Source organism: Mesocricetus auratus, unplaced genomic scaffold (assembly GCF_017639785.1).
Source record: "Mesocricetus auratus isolate SY011 unplaced genomic scaffold, BCM_Maur_2.0 Super-Scaffold_15014, whole genome shotgun sequence".
In the NCBI taxonomy this organism is placed as follows: domain Eukaryota; kingdom Metazoa; phylum Chordata; class Mammalia; order Rodentia; family Cricetidae; genus Mesocricetus; species Mesocricetus auratus.
The window spans coordinates 34,981,541-35,001,996 of record NW_024429186.1 but is presented as its reverse complement, the minus strand read 5'-3'; the positions used below and the strand labels follow the sequence as shown (position 1 = coordinate 35,001,996).

At 43.3% G+C, this 20,456-nt stretch overlaps 1 protein-coding gene across 6 annotated transcripts in view; it reads left to right on the top strand.

The window, feature by feature from the left end:
• Positions 1–19,343, top strand: part of Pcnx1 (pecanex 1) — a 134,839-nt gene extending 115,496 nt beyond the window's left edge. For all 6 annotated transcript variants that reach the window (XM_040742811.1, XM_040742809.1, XM_040742810.1 and 3 more), the window contains 10 exons: positions 715–968; positions 2,617–2,847; positions 4,672–4,772; positions 5,655–5,805; positions 8,269–8,499; positions 9,499–9,773; positions 11,201–11,406; positions 13,312–13,754; positions 14,113–14,253; positions 14,424–19,343. In XM_040742811.1, the coding sequence (XP_040598745.1) occupies positions 715–968; positions 2,617–2,847; positions 4,672–4,772; positions 5,655–5,805; positions 8,269–8,499; positions 9,499–9,773; positions 11,201–11,406; positions 13,312–13,754; positions 14,113–14,253; positions 14,424–14,564 (2,174 nt within the window). In that variant the 3' untranslated portion in view covers positions 14,565–19,343. The remainder of the gene's footprint in view (positions 1–714; positions 969–2,616; positions 2,848–4,671; positions 4,773–5,654; positions 5,806–8,268; positions 8,500–9,498; positions 9,774–11,200; positions 11,407–13,311; positions 13,755–14,112; positions 14,254–14,423) is intronic.
• The last annotated feature ends 1,113 nt before the right edge of the window (positions 19,344–20,456 follow it).

The following is a 20,456-nucleotide window of genomic DNA, read 5'->3' as shown; positions in this document are numbered from 1 at the left end:
TTTTAAAAAGTAACTCGCTTGTATACATGAGTAGTACACATGAAGCTTGCTTTATGGGAATGTCAAATTTGTTATTGAATATATTTCTGATCAGAAACATTCAGACTTGAACACTTCTGAAGAGTTTTAGCCTTTCTAAGAAGTTCTTTGGAGTGTTTTAGTTTGTAAGGGAAAACAAGGAATCCTTTTCTCAGAAAAAGCCAATCAGAGGATAGCTCCTCTTGTCAGGTTGATTGGTTTGAGGAGTGCCCAGGGCATGAGCGAACTGTGTTTCTTCTGTGTCTGTTGCCGTGGAGTTCATCTAAATGGAAAGACGCATCCTGATGGGGCAGCGTCCTTCTGCTGTTCGTTTGTGTTCAGTGCACGCCTTTAGGAGATGAACATTTACTCATTTGGCCTTTGCTTGGTATTAATACAGTTATAAGCCCATTAGAAAGTTCTGCAAATCCATTAGCCAGAATTAAAGAACTACTTTATAACATAAAACCTGGGTCTTCAGTGTGCTGAAGCCTGCAGTGATCCTGCAGATGATGGAGTCTGCCTGGACTCTGGAGTTTGCTGCAGTTTGGTGATGAATACTCTGAGGCAAATCAGTCATATACTCTGAATTGCTGTAAAATCTGTCCTTTCTAAAGTGGTTGCTCTCAGTAGGCATTCATTTTTCCCAGTTGCTAATTTTTTGCCTTTGTCTGTGACGGTCTTGTCTTTTGTAAGGCACCTATTGTCAGCAGCGAGAAGTGGAAGCCATCACAGAAGGTGTCGAAGAAGATGAAGGGTTTTGCTGTTGTGAGCCTGGCCATGTTCCTCACGTGCTCTCCTTTAACGCTGCGTTTGGCCAGCGCTGGCTGGCTTGGGAAGTGGTCGTCACTAAGTATATTCTGGAGGGCTACAGCATCACTGACAATAGTGCTGCTTCCATGCTTCAAGTCTTTGATCTTCGCAGAGTACTTACCACCTACTACGTCAAGGTAAGGGCGTGTGCAGGCTTAGACCTCTGAGCACCTGATGGCTTTCTTGGGAAAGAAACGGCAGGCACATGCACACACACACATGCACATACATACATGCACACACACAGGCCATGCACATTTTCATTCATTCATTCATTCATTCCTCCGTTCATTTTTGCTATGCTAATAGCAAAGAAGAAGCCCAGAGCTAGGTGAGTACTCACTACTAACCTACTTACCTCTTCCTATCCTTTCAAACTTGTGAGTTGCTTCTGAATTTTCTAGTATCCAAAGAGGTCTATTAAAAATACCTATGGAAAAAATAATATCATCATACCCCCTCCATGAAGGTCTTGCTATTGCTCGGTCCATTAATAGCTGGCATAGTAGCTTGTGGTTTAGGACTATTGAGTGTCCTAAACAGCTCTTCATACACCCCAACCTGCACAAGTTTCCAGGACTTCTAAAGGTCACTTGAGACTGTAGAGCTCTGTCACAGAGAACAAAGACTTACAGGCCTGAGGGCAAAGCCAAATCCTTACTGGCCAAGGTTAGTCCTTTATAAGTGATTGAGACCGAGCATCACTGTATAGCTCTGACTGCCCTAGACCTTATTAGCTAGACCAGGTTGGCCTGAAATTCTCAGAGACCTACTGCCTCTGTGTCCCTGTTGGGACTAAAGGTATCTCATGAGGCCCAGCTAAGTCAGTATTTTTAAGAGAGGTGTGTGTGGTAAGCCATGATTCGCACATCTGAGTTTTTTGTATTTTACATTGTAAACACTTAATGTTCCACATTGATTGTGCTGATTTTGATGGACCTTGAGCCTTGCATTTGATTAAACCCAAGAAGCTAAAGAACTTGATTTACAACATTTTCTTAACTTGGGTATTTGTGCTTACATGTGTGTGTCTGCCTGTCTGTGTATGTATGTATGTATGTCTGCATGAATTCATGTGAATATGTGCCTCCCTTTACATTTGTGTTTGACTTTCTTTCACTTGACCTATGAACACCAAAAGTTTTTATGAGAAATTTTTCAAAATAAATGCAACATAGTAATTTTTTACCTCTTTAAAAATATCCTGAATTCAAACACTGAAATTGATAGACTACAGGTTGCCTTCCTGAACTTACGGTGTTAATTCTGAGATTATTAAGAGAAAGACCAATTCCACAAATTTGAAGCAAGCTTTAATTAAATACTGACCACAAAGTTGAACTCTGGTCAGGTCTCCTGAGTTCCCAGGGGGAGTGGCCACAAGTCAGGTTTTGAAGGGGAGCCCACGATCATATCAAATCCAGTCAAGGACAAGCACACATCCTGACATATTTCCTGCCTATGAACCTCCTGCCTACATGCAATCAAGCACACCTGTTTAGGGAAGTGAAAACGTGTGGTTTGCTATTTCCGAAGAGCTACAACTTCCAGCTTTCTAGGAAGTTATCTTGTCCTTGGGCAAGTAGAGCTTACACATTAACTTTGGTTGTGATTTTAGAGTACTGGATGGTGTTTTCATTTTAGGAAGGCTTGAAGTAGCTTTCTTAAAATGTAGGCATAGGGCATGGAGTTAAAATATTTTGAGCCATATTATCTGTAGACTGCAAAAAATTTGAATGAATTTGCATTGTGATTTGACTGGAATTCCCTGTGTTTTTTAATTAGGGAATCATTTATTATGTCACAACCTCTTCTAAGTTAGAAGAGTGGCTGGCAAATGAGACAATGCAGGAAGGACTACGTCTGTGTTCAGATCGAAATTATGTTGATGTGGACCCGACTTTTAACCCAAACATCGATGAAGACTATGACCATCGTCTGGCAGGCATATCTCGGGAGAGTTTCTGTGTGATTTACCTCAACTGGATAGAGTACTGCTCATCCCGGAGAGCAAAGGTAAGGCTGTGCATGTCCTTCACAACTCTCTGAATCCAGGTTTTAACAAGAAAGGGAAGAATATCCTGTTATTGTGAATCAGCTTCTCCTGCACTTCTCAGACCCTCTGGGTTAGGCAACAAGTCTACTTCAGAATGTGTGGGCCAAGCCAACTCTGCCTAGGCAGCTGAAGAATGGTCCTGCTTCTTTTTGCAACATCCTGACTGTCCAGACAGCATGCCGTACACAAGTTCTGATTCCATACAGACTCCAAAATCTAGTCCTTAAGCACTACCCACCAGACTTAACTATGTTTGTCCCAAATGCAAAGTCTAAGCCAGTGCTATCTTTGAGGACTTCCAGCCATGGTGGATGTGTCCTCTGCAGTTCAGTATCACATTGGCTTTAACATGTTTGATTAGCAGTAATCCTTCTAAATAGCTTGTGCAGCTTTGACTGCTGTTGGAGAGGGTACACCAGGACTTTCCATACAAAATTAGATAAACATTAACTATGCACTTTGAAAATAAAGATTTTTAGGCCTCTCCCAGGAAATTCTGATTCCGAAAATCCAGACCACAGACATAAAATAGGAGTCTCCCTGGTGACTTTGATACAAGTGTTACCCCATGTGCATATTAGGACAACTTGTCCTACCCTAAAGTAAGATGAAATACAGACTTTCCAACTACTGTTTCTTCTAGGCCTAAACCATATAACCCAAGAACTGTTGCCAGGGCTGGCCGCCTCCTCAGGGAAAGTCAGCATCCTATGTGCTTGGTATCCTAGAGTTAGCAACACCTTGACAAGCCAGTGCCTGCAGGGTTACAGAACCATTAGCCCTTACTTTCCAGCTACTTCCTGCCATCTTAGCGTCTTCTCATCGGTAGGAATAGGATGCCTTTGTGCCTGCTCTCTGAGAAATGATGAGTAGGGACAACACCCTTCTGATCTAATGGGGCAGGTCATGCAGCGTTTGGCACTCCCATGTCACATGCGGGTGGTTTTGTTTGTTTGTTTATACATGAAATGTGCTTAAGGACTTCTTGCATAATGTTTTCAAATTTGGAGGGCATTTGGGGCAAGTGAGTATGTTATAATATCCATTTTCTGGCTTAGATAATATTGAATTACACTGTTTTCTCACTCAGAAATGGCCTCTATCCTCAAGTACTCTCAGAGGTTATTGGAAGGTTGGACATAGCTTGAAGAAGTCTTACTTCATGCCCACACATCATGTATTCAGAAGTCTCACCTTGGGGGTTGGGATGGCTCAGCACTTAAGCGTACTTGCTGTTCTTACAGAGGATCTGAGTTTGGTTCTCAGCACACCCATGGCTCACAGCCATCCATAACTCTAGTTCTATGGGATCCAGTGCCCTCTTCTGGCCTCCTCAGACATGCATGTGGTGCACATACATATGCACACTCAGCCCTTGGGTAATTCTACTCATTGCATGCAGTCCCTTTAGAGTTAAGTTATTTAGTGGCATTTTCCAGCCATATACTCTCCCTCCTGCTATAGTTTTTCTTTAATCAAATCAAAATCATCCCTATCTCCTTAAGAGCAAGCATTGTGCTCCCATAGTCCCCTTCCTGGGACTCCTGCCTAAGAAAGCTCTTTAAGCTTGGAGAGGTTCTGGCTCCAAGTTTAGTGACACTCACTGGTGTGGCAGGCACCTGGCCTCATTCTCTCCACTCTCCTTCCAAGGCAGGGTTCCATCAACAGAACCCTTCTGATTGTTCAGCTCTGTCCTTATCTGTCTCTGATGTACCCATTGAATATTTTCTGATTTGTTACATACTTACATAGCTTTCTGATACCTAATGTTTTTATTTTTAAAGCCACTAGATGTAGACAAAGATTCATCCCTGGTGACGCTTTGTTATGGACTCTGTGTTCTGGGACGAAGAGCTTTGGGAACGGCCTCCCACCATATGTCCAGGTAAAGAGGCATCTCTGTTTTCAAGACATTACTGGGGAGGGGATGGGGCTAGAGAGATGCTCAGTGGTTAAGAATACTGGCTGCTCTTCCAGAGGCCCTTGGTTCAATTCTCAGTCCACATAGTGGCTCACAACTATCTGTAACTCAGTTTTGGGGTTTGATGCCCTCTGTGGCGCACAGACACACATGGAGACAAAGCACAAACACAGTAGGAGAAAGCATTGTAAAGAGAAGAAGAAGCAAACATGAGAAGCTCTCCGTGACCTAAACTAGGTGTGTTTTATTTGATTAGTTGGTTGGATTTTGAAACATTTATTTTGGGTTATTTTACTGCAAAGTTTCTGCAGATTTCATTTTTCTATAAATGTTCTTGCTGAACATCTTACATTGTAGTAACTAGCTGGCTTTTAAAATTCACACTTGTGAGATAGCTACCAATTGTGACAATTTAATGGATTTAAAGTATTTTATGATCGCTTTATAAGATTTGATTGATTCATATTTTATCTATTTTTCTAACCAATTTCCCTGGTTTATTTTTCTATATTTCTTTATAATCTCTGCCTAGATCATTTAATGTAGTGTGTATTTTAAAGGAATCGTTTCTATTTTGAATTTCTTCTTACATGTTTTACATTAGATTCCTTAATTTCCTTCAACACATAGGCTGTCTGTGTGTTGTCTGTCTCTATGAGTTATTATCATGGTTTGTAAGCAAGGCTCCCAGTCAAACAGGACCCATTTCCTGTGAGTCTCCCTTAAGAGCTAGACTTCAGTTCTTGCTTTCAAAACACTCTAGACAGGTCTGATGCAGAGCAGGTATGAGAGTCAGTGTCATGAAGACCTTTGTCAAAACATGTGTCCTTTGTCTCTGCCGTACAGTAACCTGGAGTCATTCCTTTATGGATTGCACGCCCTGTTTAAAGGGGACTTCAGGATTTCTTCAGTCCGGGATGAGTGGATTTTTGCTGACATGGAACTGTTGAGAAAAGTTGTAGTGCCTGGAATCCGTATGTCCATTAAACTCCATCAGGTAAGAGATGAGTTGGTTGTGTGTATTTTAATTCATGTCAGGGGTTTGCTGAATCTTCATGGTTTTATTTCCATGCTATGTTTTGGGGAACCTTTGGAAAGGCCTTTGGAACCTTGGAACAGCCTGATGCCTAGTAGCAAGGAATTAAATCCCAGAAACCTAAACCTGTTTCTCGTGGTAACAGTAGTAGTGAGTTTCATTCAGTGTTAGAATCTATTAGCATTCATAACCCAGGCAGCAGTGCAATCTGAAAGGAAAGGCCTGTACCTGAAATGCTCGTTTGACTTCATGGGATTGCAGCTCCCCTCCCTTACCCCAGCAAACACAGGGCAGGCTCAGTGATCTCTAACAGTCCTACTAGGGAAATGCAGTAAAATTTGACCCCCAAATGTATTTGCAAAGCCCTAGATCCCTTGAAGAATACATTATAGACTTGTGTTCCTCTGGTCATGTCACTCAACTGTACTTACAGATCTGAGCTTTGATACAAAATTCAGTACATTTAGAAGAAAAGACGGTGACTGGGTTAGTTGGGGTGAAGTACTGTATTAAGGGATTAAACTAGAGCCTCATGCACTCCAAGCAAGTAAGTGTTTTGCCACTAAGATACATCCTCAGCACTCTCTGAGACAGAGAAAAATCTCCTTAGGTTGTCCCAGCTGGGTTTGAACTCATTTTGAAGCCTGGGCAGTTCTTAAATCTTCAATCCTCCTGCCTCAGTGTCCTAAGTAGCTGGGATTATAGACTTATACACAAGACTGCAGCATAAAAGCTTCCAATTTTCTATGATTTCAGCCAGTGAAAGGAAGTATTTGAACAATAGTAAAATCTGCAGGTAGCACATCTGATAGTGTTGTGTCTGTTCTATCAAGAGTGTGTCTATTGTCGGTGTCAGCTTCCTTTTTCATCCCAGTAACCGTGCTGATTCCAGTAAGCAGAAATGGGTGGAGGGATCTCTGCCCACAGTAACCGTTTGCCAAAGGCAGCTCGGTATATGATGTGCCTTTGTCATGCAGGACAGTGCAGAGAGGAGCAGTGTTACAGAATCAGTTAGGCAGGTTACAGCCTTTAGAAGATTCTGTAGATGCAGGGGTCCAAGATTGTTGGATAAGAGATTATTCCATGGAGCTAGAGAAAAACTTAGCAGTTAGGAATTCATACTGCTCTTTATAGAGGACCCAGCTTCAATGCCCAGCACCCACACAGGTGGCTCACAAGGGCTTCTAACTCCAGCTCAGCTCCGGGGGGTCTGACATCCTCAGGCACCTGCACTCACGTGCGCATACGATACACAAATATGCATATACACAAAATTAATGAAGAATTGAAACAATAAAATTTTCACTGAAAAAGAGATGACTCTGGGTTTGGAAGCTGTGTTGACCTGGCATCACCGCTTGTGAACTCTGAACCTGGGAAGCAGTTCTGCCCCCACTGAGCTCAGTCTTGATACCTGTGAAGTGTGGGTGTTATTCAGCCTCCTTGACAGATGAATGTGATGGGGAACCAGAGGACAGGACTCTGAGGCTCCATCGCTCAGATGCACGGCATCATTTCTACAGACCCCACCCCAGAGCAGGCTGCACCCTGCGGCCTAGCTTTTCACTCTTGCTCCTCCTCCCAGCGGGGCATGAGCTGTAGTTACTGGGCTGAGCTGGGATGAACGTAGGCCTGTCATCAGTCTTCCAGCTACATGCGAAAGCAGCCAGTAAGATAGCTCATTTCATGAATGGCATGTGGGTTTGAGTTATGATTACTTTGTGTGTCTTACATCTCCTGTAACCTGGAGATTTTGTTTCGTTCATGTTTCCTGCCTCAGTCTTGCAGGCAGTAGACAGCAAATGTCCATCATAGGTGCATGGTTATTGAGACAAAGAAGCTCTTCAGTGTGACGCTGGGACACCTAATCTAGGGGAGGGGCAAGGGCAGGATAAGTGGCATGTTGCAGCTATTACAGATGTGTGGCTTTATGGAAAGTTTATTTAGCTATAAAGGACACAATATAGAGACCTTTTGAGTCTCTTCCTTGGCTTGTGACAGTGAAGTAAAAACACTCTGTGGGGGTCAGTGAGTGACTCAGTGGGTGAAGGCACTTGCTGCACAGACCTGAAGACCTGAGCTCATTCCTCAGAACCTACAGAAGGGTAGAAGGAGAGAACCAACTCCACATGCATGCATGCCATACACACACAATAACACATTTTAAACACGTGTAAGTGAAAACTGCCTTGAAAGAGATAAAAAGACAATTTATAAAACTTGGAAATGATGCTTAGTAATGTAAAACTTTGGAGATAGAGTTGGCTAAAGAGCTTAGACATGTACAGAACAGCAACAGGTCCACCTCTAACCCAGTTAGTGGAATGGTAATGAGAATGTCCAATTTGCTTATCATCCTAGAAGTGTTTTCCTTTTTCCAAAACAAACCCGAAAAAACCCCACACTTGGCATTTCTGTGTCTAGGATCATTTCACTTCTCCAGATGAGTATGACGACCCCACTGTGCTCTATGAAGCCATCGTGTCTCATGAAAAGAACCTTGTAATAGCCCATGAAGGGGACCCCGCGTGGCGGAGTGCAGTCCTTGCCAACTCTCCCTCCTTGCTGGCTCTGCGGCATGTCATGGACGACGGCACCAATGAGTACAAGATCATTATGCTCAACCGACGCCACCTGAGCTTCCGGGTCATTAAGGTGAGTCTGGGGCACTGACCTGTGGCCGGAAGAGGTGAGGTTATTCATCTCAATCCAGCCTCTGAGGTGTCACTGGTACTGTTTACAGTTAAGGGGAGTAGATGGTGCAGTCATGGTTTATGAACACTCACTTATCAGTGATTCCCTCTGCCCTGTGAGGGTTTCTTCAGTTTGTTTAGTTTACTTCAGGGTTGGTAGCCTCTTAGCCATTACTCATGAAACCTGAGCAGTATTCCTTCTTTAAAAGCCGTCACTCCATTGCTGATGAGGTGCTCTCCTCAATTAAAAGAGAATAACAAAGCTTGTGCCTCATTGTGATTCAAAGTGAACTGTAAATGGTTTGTTCCTTAAATTCTCTCTCTCTGACTCATTCTGCACATGTATGCATTGGAGTAAGTGTGTGAGTATTCATGTATGTGTGTGTGTTTAGGTGTTTTAGGGGTCTAGGAACTTTGGATTTTGAAAGTTGATGTTTATAATGATTCACTTTATCTCTTTAAAAGTGTGTGTGCGCATCTGTACATGTGAATGCAATGCACACGCACCATAGTGCCAAGTCTATGTGGAAGCTAGGGAACAGCCTTCAGGAGTTGGTTCTCTCCTTCCACCACACCAGGTGGGTCCCAGGGATCACACTCATGTACCAGGCTTCACAGAAAATACCACTGAGCCATCTTGTCAACCAGCAGTCTTTATCTAATCTTGTAATCAACCCCAGAGTATGACAAGCGTCCTCTCAGATTGAAATATGCATTGCCTGTCATTTCCATCAAAACTATTATCTAGTTCACTAGCTTGACAAACGAAACAGACTACGTTTTACTTGGCGTTTTTAGAACGTGTAACAAGAGAAAGCAAACTGGAAGTGCTTATTACTTAGCAGTCAGCTATCCATGAAGAGACATATGCTCACTCCTTGTTATGTAGTTTTTCAGTTGGCACCACACTGTGTGTCACCCGTTTCTGCACTTCTTTCTTGACCTTTGTCCTGTCCCATAGGTGAATAAGGAATGTGTCCGAGGTCTCTGGGCAGGGCAGCAGCAGGAGCTTGTTTTTCTCCGGAACCGGAACCCTGAGAGAGGCAGCATCCAGAATGCAAAGCAGGCGCTGAGAAACATGATAAATTCATCTTGTGATCAGCCTATTGGCTACCCGATCTTTGTGTCGCCCCTGACAACATCTTACTCTGACAGCCATGACCAGCTCAAAGAAATTCTTGGGGGACCAATCAGCTTGGGAAATATCCGGAACTTCATAGTGTCCACCTGGCACAGGTAGTGGTTATGTCTTTCAGTGGTGTTGTGTCCTGGGCCTCTTTCTCTCAACAGTGTATGTCAGCTCACCTAGAAAGCTTGTAGAGAAGATGGAGATGCCACGGCATAATGCACACGTACTCTACCTGAACACCAGGAGGTAGAAATCTACTCCTTAGCCTCAGAACCCGAGATAAACCTTACGTCAGGCTCTGACTAATGCTGGAGCTGATGTACCTGTGACGACATCAGCAGAACTTTACCGCCCCCTTTCTAATTTCCTCACTCTGCTGCAGCATCTTGCCTCTCCTAAGGGAAAGGCATTGGAACCTTGCATGTGAATTGCTTCCTTTGCTCCCAGCAGCAGGAAGCACTCCACACATCTGGTTGTGCCATGAGGAGTCTTTGTTGCCATTGCAACAGTCCAGTCATCACCCAGATGCAATTCCGTAGTGTGTTGGTGTATGCATGTGGCATTTCCCTCTGCCTTTTGTCTGGTGAAACCTGACATAGGGTATAGTGCACCATAGATTAGTGGAAAGTAAGGACAACTTACAGGTCATTGTTCTCCCAGCATAAGGAAATGGAATATGACCTAGAGCCATAGACACTTAATGGTATCTTTAAATTTTGCAAGGACTGGCCAGTGCTTAAAAACTCGGGTTATATTACTATCTAACAGAACATAAACCAGGAGAGTGTTCACAGGGATTTTATTTTCAGAAAACCTCTATGTTACTTGTATTGCCTACAAGAAATTGAGTTTCCTCCCTGGGAGAAATAACATAGAGATAGGTTTTGGTTTCCTTGGGACCAAGGGTATTCTTGGTGCAGGGTGTTCTGTGCCAGACTAAAGTAAGCATGCCCAGTCAAGGCAGCTTGTCAGTCTTCCTGTATTTAAAATGACAAAAACCAAACTGGAAAGCTGAAGCAGCTGTCTAGCAACAGATAGAGCTACAGTGTAGACAAACTGGGTCTTGATTTGCTCGGCAGATACTGGCAAGAATTCTGTCGCCAGAGCTTGGTGTGGTGGCCCATACCTGTAATCCCAGCATTTAGGGGACTGAAGCAAGAGAATTGCTGAGAATTCAAGGATATATACAGAATCCTTGAGCAGTCTGGGCTACAGAATGAGGACCTGTCTCAGATAACAAAAACCGCCGATCTCAGCTGGGGGCCTGATGGCACAACTGTGTTCTGCACAGATATTCATTGTGCTGTACAGACAATGGGTGCAGAACTGTAGAGTTGGCGGGAGAACTGGAGGGGGAGGGGTGCTGCTTCTCAAGCCATTCTTTGGAGGAGACTTGTTCCTGATCCTGATTATACTAAAGGCTTTGGAAGGTAGAAAGGACAGTGCTGGTACCTCAGAAGAGTGGAAACAGAATAGAGGATTGATTTTGAAATGACAAAGGACTAATGCTTCCTGCCTTGGAATTTGTCTCCAGGTTAAGGAAAGGTTGTGGAGCTGGCTGTAACAGTGGTGGCAATATTGAAGATTCTGACACTGGAGGTGGGACTTCCTGTCCTGGTAACAATGCAACCACTGTTAGTGATCCCCACAGCAATATGTCCCAGGGAAGCACTGGGAACCCAGGGCAGGCAGCAGGATCAGGACTGCACCCACCCACCACGCCGTATCCTCCAACACTAGGTAACTCCAGACAAAGTTCTGTTAGATCCTGGCCCCCTAACCATCTGTCCAGTGTGTGTAAGTGTAAGGGAGGTGTGTGTGTTGTTACATGGAAATACAGTGTTTGCTTGATATCTAATAGTCATTGATACACATGTATAAATCCTGTACTTCACATGCAATATTCAGAATATTTTTTTCTTTTTTTGGTTTTTTCGAGACAGGGTTTCTCTGTATTGTTTTGGAGCCTGTCCTGGAACTCGCTTGGTAGACCAGGCCTGGTCTCAAACTCACAGAGATCCACCTGCCTCTGCCTCCCGAGTGCTGGGATTAAAGGTGTACGCCACCACCGCCCGGCTTTATTCAGAATATTAAAGAATATTGCACATGCCTTTAATTCCAGCACTTGGGAGACAGAGGCAGGCATCTCTGAGTCCCAGAACAGCCAGAAGAAAGGGAGAGGGAGAGAGGGACTAGAGGCTGTCTTAAAAAATGCACATATGTTACATTTTTTAAAGATTTTATTTACTATGTATACAGTATTCTGCCTACGTGTTTGCCTGTAGGACAGAAGAGGGCACCAGATCTCATTATAGATGGTTGTGAGCCACCATGTGGTTGCTGGGAATTGAACTCAGGACCTCTGGAAGAGCAGCCTGTGCTCTTAACCTCTGAGCCATCTCTCCAGATCCTATATATTACATTTTTAAGCTAATAATATTTAATTGTTGCATTTTATCTAACCTCTTCTGTAGCTCAGTAGCTCGGCTTCCTCTGACTGTATACTATGTTATATGTAAAACTTGGTAATCACTTAGTGCTTTCTTTAGGCTACATACTTTAAAAACAGACTCAGTAGGACAGACCCGGTAAATGTCTTGACACCTAACACCAAGAATCTTTGCCGCAGGTTTCTTTCAGGGGGGCAGTCTCAGCAGTCAGAGCCTTCCTGTGAGCTTCACCTTCCTCTTGATTAAACGGAGCTCCTTAACAGCCTTTGCCTTGTGCGCTTGCCCTCCCTCCCTTCCCTCCCTCCCTCCCTCTCTCCCTCCCTTCCCTCCCTCCCTCCATCTCTCCCTCCCTCCCTCACTTCTTTCCTCCCTCTCCCCTTTTCCTCCCCCCCCCCATTAGCAATATTTATGTCTGCTAAGCAGCTTTCAGGCATACAAATCTCACACAAATCTTAGCTCGCACTGTAGCACCGTGCTGCTGTGCCCGTCCAGAAGTCACCCCAGTCCGCCTGGAGCTCCACAGTTCCATCAGCTGCCTTTCTACTCTTGGCCTCTGAGATTGACTCTTAGATTTACATGTATGTGAGGTCATGCAATGTTTCTTTTTTGAAAGATTTTGTTACTTTTATGTGTTTTATTTGCCTGCATGTATGTGTGTCCAGCACTTGTGTGCAGTGCCTGTGGAGGTCAGAAGAAGGGGTCATAGCACCTGGAGTTACAGATGGTTGTGAACATGGGATCTGGGAATCGAACCCAGGTCTGTGCAAGAGCAGCCAGTGCTCTCAATTGCTGAGCCATCTCTCTATTCTTATACAGTATATCTTTAAATATTTTTGATTCTTTCATTCCAGAAATAGTTCATCTCATTTATTTAATTCTATTTCTTTGAAATATTTCTGTAAAAAATATTTTAGAATTTATTCTAACCTTAAATCCAGATATTTACCACAAGTTTTTTCTTATACCCTAGAATTTGAATTTTAAAAAGCTTTAAGAAATAAAAAACAGTTTTATAGAAATACAAAAAACAGATCTCAGGTATTTTTCTTTTTTTATAACCTTTAAGGTTTTAGACATAAATGTTAAATTCCATAAATCTATGGGACGGTTGCCTAGGGAGACGGTTGAGAAAGCACAGCACACAGTCCGGGTGTGACTTGTTGTGTTGGTGACGGCTGTCCTTGTTTCCTGCCAGGCACTAGCCACAGCGCCCACACCGTGCAGTCCAGTCTGGTGAGGCAGTCTCCGGCGAGAGCCTCCATGGCCAGCCAGTCTTCCTACTGCTACAGCAGTGGACACTCGTCCCTCCGGATGTCCACCACGGGGTTTGTGCCGTGCCGGCGCTCCTCCACCAGCCAAATATCGCTTCGAAACTTGCCGTCATCCATCCAGTCCCGCCTCTCCATGGTGAACCAGATGGAAGCCACCAGCCAGGGCGGCATGGCCTGTGTGCCCCACGGCCTGCCCTCCTCCAGCAGCTCCAGCCAAAGCATCCCGGCCTGCAAGCACCACGCCCTCGTGGGCTTCCTTGGGGCAGAAGGCAGCCAGAGCGGTGTCCCTGAGGCCCAGCCAGGCAGCACCTTTAGTCCTGCCAACAGTTCACATGTCAGAAAGGGGGAGGTGATTTACAGAGTCCAGGTGAGTAGGCCCAGAGCGATTGTGCTGTCTCACTTCTGTTTTGTTTTTCTTTTGAGTGGGGGTCTCCTGGGAAAATGTCACTTGTTTAGGTGGGGGATTAGAGCACCTTAGAATGTTAGGGAAATTTGCCAATTTAAACTGAAAGCACCCGTTTGTGTCAGGATACTTGTCCCCACTTAGTATTGATACAGAGTCATCACAGAAGTTAGTCCAAAAGGAAGTGATTCACGCTGTTTAGATTTTCTTCCTGGAGAATTGAAAATGCAAAGAGTCCTATGAAAGAAATTTTGTTTAGCCTTCGACTTCTCACCGTCCAGGGAAAATGTGAATTGGAAATGATGCTTCGGTATCTCTTTAGATTGTAGATCTCAGTCAGATTCTGGAAGGGATTAACCTGTCAAAAAGGAAAGAGCTGCAGTGGCCTGACGAAGGGATTCGGTTAAAAGCGGGGAGAAACAGCTGGAAAGACTGGAGTCCTCAGGAGGGCATGGAAGGCCATGTAAGTTCTCCTGGGAAGTTACTGTGTGCTTTTGGTCGTCAGGCCCATGCATTGTTTGTGCTGCTCTGTCTCTCTGCTTGAGTCTTTAGCAGAACTGCCCTGGGTGGGGGCGAGGGGCGAGTTTACGAGTGCATTCAAGGTCTAACTGCACCTTTGGTTCTGATTAATAGGTGATTCACCGATGGGTGCCTTGCAGCAGAGACCCAGGTACAAGGTCCCACATCGACAAGACAGTGCTCCTGGTCCAAATTGATGATAAATATGTGACAGTAACTGAAACTGGGGTACTAGAACTGGGGGCCGAAGTGTGAGCCTGCATTGCACACCTGCATTCCTTTCTCTGGCTTCCCAGTCCTTGGGGAGAAGTGAGGCTGCAGAAGACCCATCCGCCTGTGGGGACCGCCTGACCTTCACAGCAAAGACTCGAACAGTGGCTTGGTTAAGCGCCTCCACCCCGACTCCTGTCACTGTCTCTACCCTCAAATAAAGCTGAAATATTTTTTTAAGTTAGCTGCATGAAAGGTAAACTTCTGTTGGAGCCTGTCTATGAAAGGCTCTCTATGCATTTATGCTCCAACCCACAGACTCTTGTCTCTAACTCTGAGCTCATATTTTTCTAATTTATTTGCCAAAAACAGTTACCATGGTTTTTGTCGTAGAAAATGAAATCCATTGACCATGGTTTTTACAAACAAACCCATGTGGAAACATTCAGTTCAACATATAACAATATAAAGTTTAATGTACAGTGAGAAAGATGATGAATAGACGTAGGTTTCTCTTATTCCTTGAAAGCTAAAAACTTTAATGAAAAAAAACTGCACTAATTTTTTACAGCAATGCACTAAATCTGAGATTTCTCAGAACATTTATTTATATATAAAAATAAAATACCATTATTTAAATTGCCTTCAGGATTAGCACCTCCCCCCCCTTCCTGACACACAGCCAGCAGGACCTGCTGTCCCTTTTCTGTTGGTATGCTGGACTCTGGAGACACACCGCTTCATCCCTGACATTGCCCAGAGCTGGTGAGCCACCCCAGCTGTCCTGACACATCTCACTGCCAGCTGGTGGCAGGCCCTGTGGAGTTGCCTCTGGAACATGCTTTTGCTTTTCAAGAAGAAGATGAAGGCCCAGGAACTTAAAAAAAGGATCAGTTGCCTTTTATTTGAAGAGTTCCTAGCTCTTGAAGTTATTCACATGAAGTTTGGTTTCTCAAGTAAAATTTTTTCAAACAAAATTGTCTACATGGCGCAATTCTTGTTCTGTCGTCTCTGGAAGTTCTGTACTTTACTTCTTCCGTGTTCTTTTTCTATTACTTGAATTTATTTCCTGTAATTTATGATGTATGCCTGTCATTTAAAATATTTATAACTGTGAAACTGACTTCATTCATATGTTGTCTCATAGATTATATTGATTTTTAAGGAGCATGCGTTCAGGGAAATATGTACCTTGGATTTACAGTGTGACTGCGTGCAAGGTGCAGTTTAGGTTTCATTTGCAACTTTAAGCACTTTTTAATGCTTAAAATGCCCTTTGTTTTAAACTCCAAAGATCGCCCGTCTCCTCTGAGCACCTGGGGCAGCCATGGTTGTCCCCATGGGTAGACCACAGAAAGAAGCAGGTCCTCTCTCTGAGCTGTGTCCATTCCAGCGTGACGCTGACCAGTTTACTCAGTGGTCACACAGATGCGATATCTTCTGAGGCGAGAGGAGAGAGCTGTTGTTCCCACTGGCTAGGATCCAGGTGTCATGTGTGTCCTGACAGTACAGGAGACAGGATGAGATCTAACAGCAGCCCAGAGGAGTCTTGCCACACCTATGTCAAACCCTCTTTGTGTTTTCCCTTGTTGTTTGAAAAATCGGTGGTTGTTCAGAACCCAATGTGCCTTGTATTGACATTTCCGTAGTAGACTTCAAACTTTGCAAACTTTATTGTTCAAGAATATTTGTCAAATGACTTGTTGAACCTTTACAAACGGAGCCCTTTCTATTTCTAAATTGACCACTTTAAAGTGTGTTTTCCCCAGTTACTGTTATTCCATTCTGTTGACGCATTTGGGCAAATCCATGCTGTGCAGTGTGTTCAGTGGTGGTGTTCTTTCTGTAGCTGAATATCTAACCTGTCTGTCTCTGCTTCAGATTTCTCACAGGGATTGTGCTCCCTGCTGCTGCTTGTCCCTGATCAGAAATGAGTTTGATCTTTTCACAACTATTCCTAGGTGGAGAAGTAAGTAGAGGGTTTGCGGTCTAAGGTAGAAAGAAGATGATCTGTCTTCCCACAGAGAGCGTCAGAAGATGAGACTTAGATGATTTGGTCCAAGGTCAGCGTTCTGTTTATGCCTAGTCCTTCTCATCCATGTTAGGTGTTAAATGGAAGATTCCATGTGTAAGACGGGGTTCTGTATGGGACATGTGTATTAAGTCTTAATTTGGGAAAGCTGACATTTTTCTTGAAACAGGCTATTGTTACGATATAACTTTATTAAATTTGTAAATTAGGAACCCTAAGAGAAGTCTTGTTTTTAGTTTTGTATTCTAAAACTGATAACCTTTTTTAAAAATGCTTTTCTAATTACAGCAGGGAGGATGGTGATAATTGAAGATTTGTGTCTTAAGGTTCAGTTTATCACAGATTCTTTTTCTCCTAATGCCCACCTGGATAGCAAGCTAGTGTTTTAGGTCTTCTGCTTAGCCTTTCTCACTAAAGTACGAAGCTCCAGCATATGCTCTTAACATAACTTTGCAAGTAATTAAAACATCTTTTTAGATTTCCTTTAGATACAGTTGCACAGTTGAAGTCTGTTTTTCTTTCTTATCTTGCCCCACTTTGAGAGGACAATCCTGGAATGGCCTTCGGTTCATCTTCGGTGGCAAACAAACAAACCTATTTATATCCCCAGACTAAGCTTTTTGAGGCATCTTCCAGCCCCTATCTTGGTAGGGATTCCCTTTCTACACCATTTTCAAGTGGGCTTTTTGCTAGTGAGCTTGACTTTGGCTGTGAGTCTAGGTCACCGTGCAGTGGTGCCGCACGTGGGACTTGGAAGGGTAGAGAGAGACGAGGTGTCGTGAAAGCTTTACAAGAAGACAGTAATTACTTCTGGGTGAGTGAGCAAGTGCTCAGGGTTCTGACTTCTATTTCTGCTAACAGGATAAAAGTCCATTATATTGAAGGTGTTTTGAAAAATTTTTTTTCAAGTATATTGATAAATACTTCCAGTCCCTGAACCAGAAGATAACAGACAATATTTCTCTCTTGAAAGACACAGAAAATGACTGTGGGTGCTGAGTGTCAAGCAATGCATAAACAACTTCTATAGGAAATCATAGCTCATTATGGACTCTTTCTGGACCTATGAAAATATAAAATACAGCCTCACATTTGAGCAAGGGTCACATTGCCTTTGTAAGTTCTGCATAGTGTCCTAATAGCATCCTTCTGCCCCAACCGAGAACTTAGCTGATGGGTCGCTGTCTTGAGTAATTTATTAGAAGCTGGGTTCTTAATATTTGCCTAGTGTCTAAAATTGTCTCTTTTTTAGCTAAACTTCTATCATCCTTTGTTGTAAGTGTGTGACTTGAAAAAAATAGTTTTATGTGAGAATTCTTTGAATTTATGTTTACTAGCTACTAAAATATAAACTGCTGTCCGGTGTGCTAATTATTTTTATATTTAAGTACTTTCTCATTAATATAAGCAAATTGATTTCTGGGTTTTTGTTTTAAGTCATTGGTATTCTTTCTCATCTCTTGTAGTAGTCATATAAAGTTACTTTGGACACAGACAAACTTAACTTGTTCTTGTGGTACAATACATTGTTAAGATAAGATCAGTCCCTTCTCCTAGAAGCATTTTCCTCATCTCCAAGGTAAATGGAAACTCAGTTAAAACTTAAATGGTGTGTGGAGCCTCTTGATGACCTTTGAACTTTCTGTTTCAGTCTTCTATAGATATTGAGTTGTACTGATCAGGAGAAAGAGATAAATTAGATACTGCAGTCTGTTTAGGTGGTTATGATTTTTAATATGTTGAATACATAGGCATTTTTTAAAAATAAGTATTTAAATCCAGCCCTTTTCTTCATTTCTCTTGTAAAATCATCTAGTTGATAAACACCCAAGCTGTCTCATTTGAATCTTGTTACCTATTCATAAGCTGTAATCAGAAAGGAATTGGTTATCATCAAATAGGTCTGGAAAGATCTAACTTTGCTTGAATACAGAGGTCTATTTTCTATAATGAGTCACCTCCCCAGTGTCACCCGTCAAGAACTGTGTGGTGAGGATTTCTCTTTCTCTCCTGGAAATAACTGTTCTTTGTGAATTGGGGCAGACGCTCATCTGAAAGCTGAACATCTTGCTGGTCCACTTTGTGGACTCAGCATAGAATTGTCCAGGGAACTCAAGCTGATGATCCTGCAGGGTTACACACAGCTCTGGAGTCACACTGGTACCTATTGTATAGATAGGCTCTCCCTTATGACTCATTGGAACCAACAGGAGGTCTAGAGTCCTCTGACAGGGAGTGATGGTGAATCCCTGTCGCCTGCACCCCTGCTCCATGGAGGATGACATGGCTGCCCCAGATGACTCGTGGGTTCGGTGTGCTTGCTTTTGAACAGAATTCCTTATATTTGAAGCTTGAGTCTGAAACCAAAAAGTAGAGATGGAGAGGGTCGTATTGGCTTGTGCTTTTTTAAAGCTATAGTTTGAGTAAATTGTGAACTGATTACATTAACCCTGTACAAGTCTGGCAGCGAGTTCTGCATGAGGAAAAGGAAGAAGGGATGTTAGCAATGGTTGTGGGTGAGTGGGCCTGTGCAAGGAGACTGGCTTTCCCTTTCTGACCGTGGGCTCTGAAAGGTCCCTGCCTTTACCAGCATTCAGTATACACCAGAGACAAGGACATGTGTCCTTGCGCGTGTCCGTGAGTGTGTGAGTATTACTGTAAACAGCTTGTAAATACTGTAGTTGTTTAAAATGGAAAATAAAAGATGAGAGATCTTTTGACATATATTGATCAGAAAAAAAAATACAGCATTGACGTGGATAAAAACACAGGAAATAAATTTTTTCATTTTGCCTCCTGTCCATTTTTTTTGTCAAATTAAAAAAAAAGTAGGATATAGTAAATTAGTTGTGTGTCTTTTTAAAACCACACTTGACTCTGAAGTAACATTTTAAGCCTGTAAACATGGAGTTTTGGCTTACACTACATAAAAACACACTGTTACCTCTTGCACACAGGTGTTTCCGCCCTCTGAGTTAAATGTTGCATACTAATGGTAGTGCATGTCAGATGATAAACATGCACATTGTTACACTAAATTACAATGCAGAGGAAGGATGGACATCTCAATGTACCAGAGCTGTACACTGACCAACCAGCGTCTTCACACATCCTTCAAGATGCAAACGTGTATGGGAAGAATTTGCATACTCTGGACTATGCACTAGCATCATTTTAACTGCTAAGAACCAGTGGGAGGCACATTATTTACTTTCTGCACCAGGAACCCCAACAGTTTGCTCCCTCTCTCCTGGCATAGTGTTCAGTCTTAAGGACAGTATAGGTCTGTAGCAGCAAACATCCAGTTAAGCAAAACATCTTCAAAGTAAGGAAGGGATTCCCTCGAGAGTCACACTCATCTTGGAGTTAATTCCTGGGAGCTGTCGATAGGAGACTTGGATCCCATGAGACCACCACCTTACTGTAAGTGCAGTTTACTTAGGACTTTTCATCCTAAATGATCCAAGGATGCTTGCTGGCTGTGACCATGTGGGACCATCTTCCCCTGAGGTAGGCAAGGTGAGCTTTTAAGGGCCACCCGAGTGTGGCTTCCTGACTATGCAGGCAACACTTAAGGTGAACTAGCTGTGCCAAAGGGAAAGTCAGGTCACGTTTCCTTTTGTTTCTGATAGTGTTGGGTTGATGACATTTATTTTTATTTTAATTACTAGCTGGTGAATACACCAGAACTCTGGTCTCATCTTGAAACCTGTTTGTACCAAATAAAGTCAGCATCCAGGGTAGCACTGACACCTCTCTTCAGATGAGAAGTGAGTGGTTGCCCTCTTCCTTTTGGTGCCTTTTTCCAGGGCACTAATTTTGCCCCGCAAGGGCTGGAGGAAGTGCTGGGGTGAGGAGAAAGTTGACCCACCATGCAGTCGCCACACACATGTTCTACCAGTCCC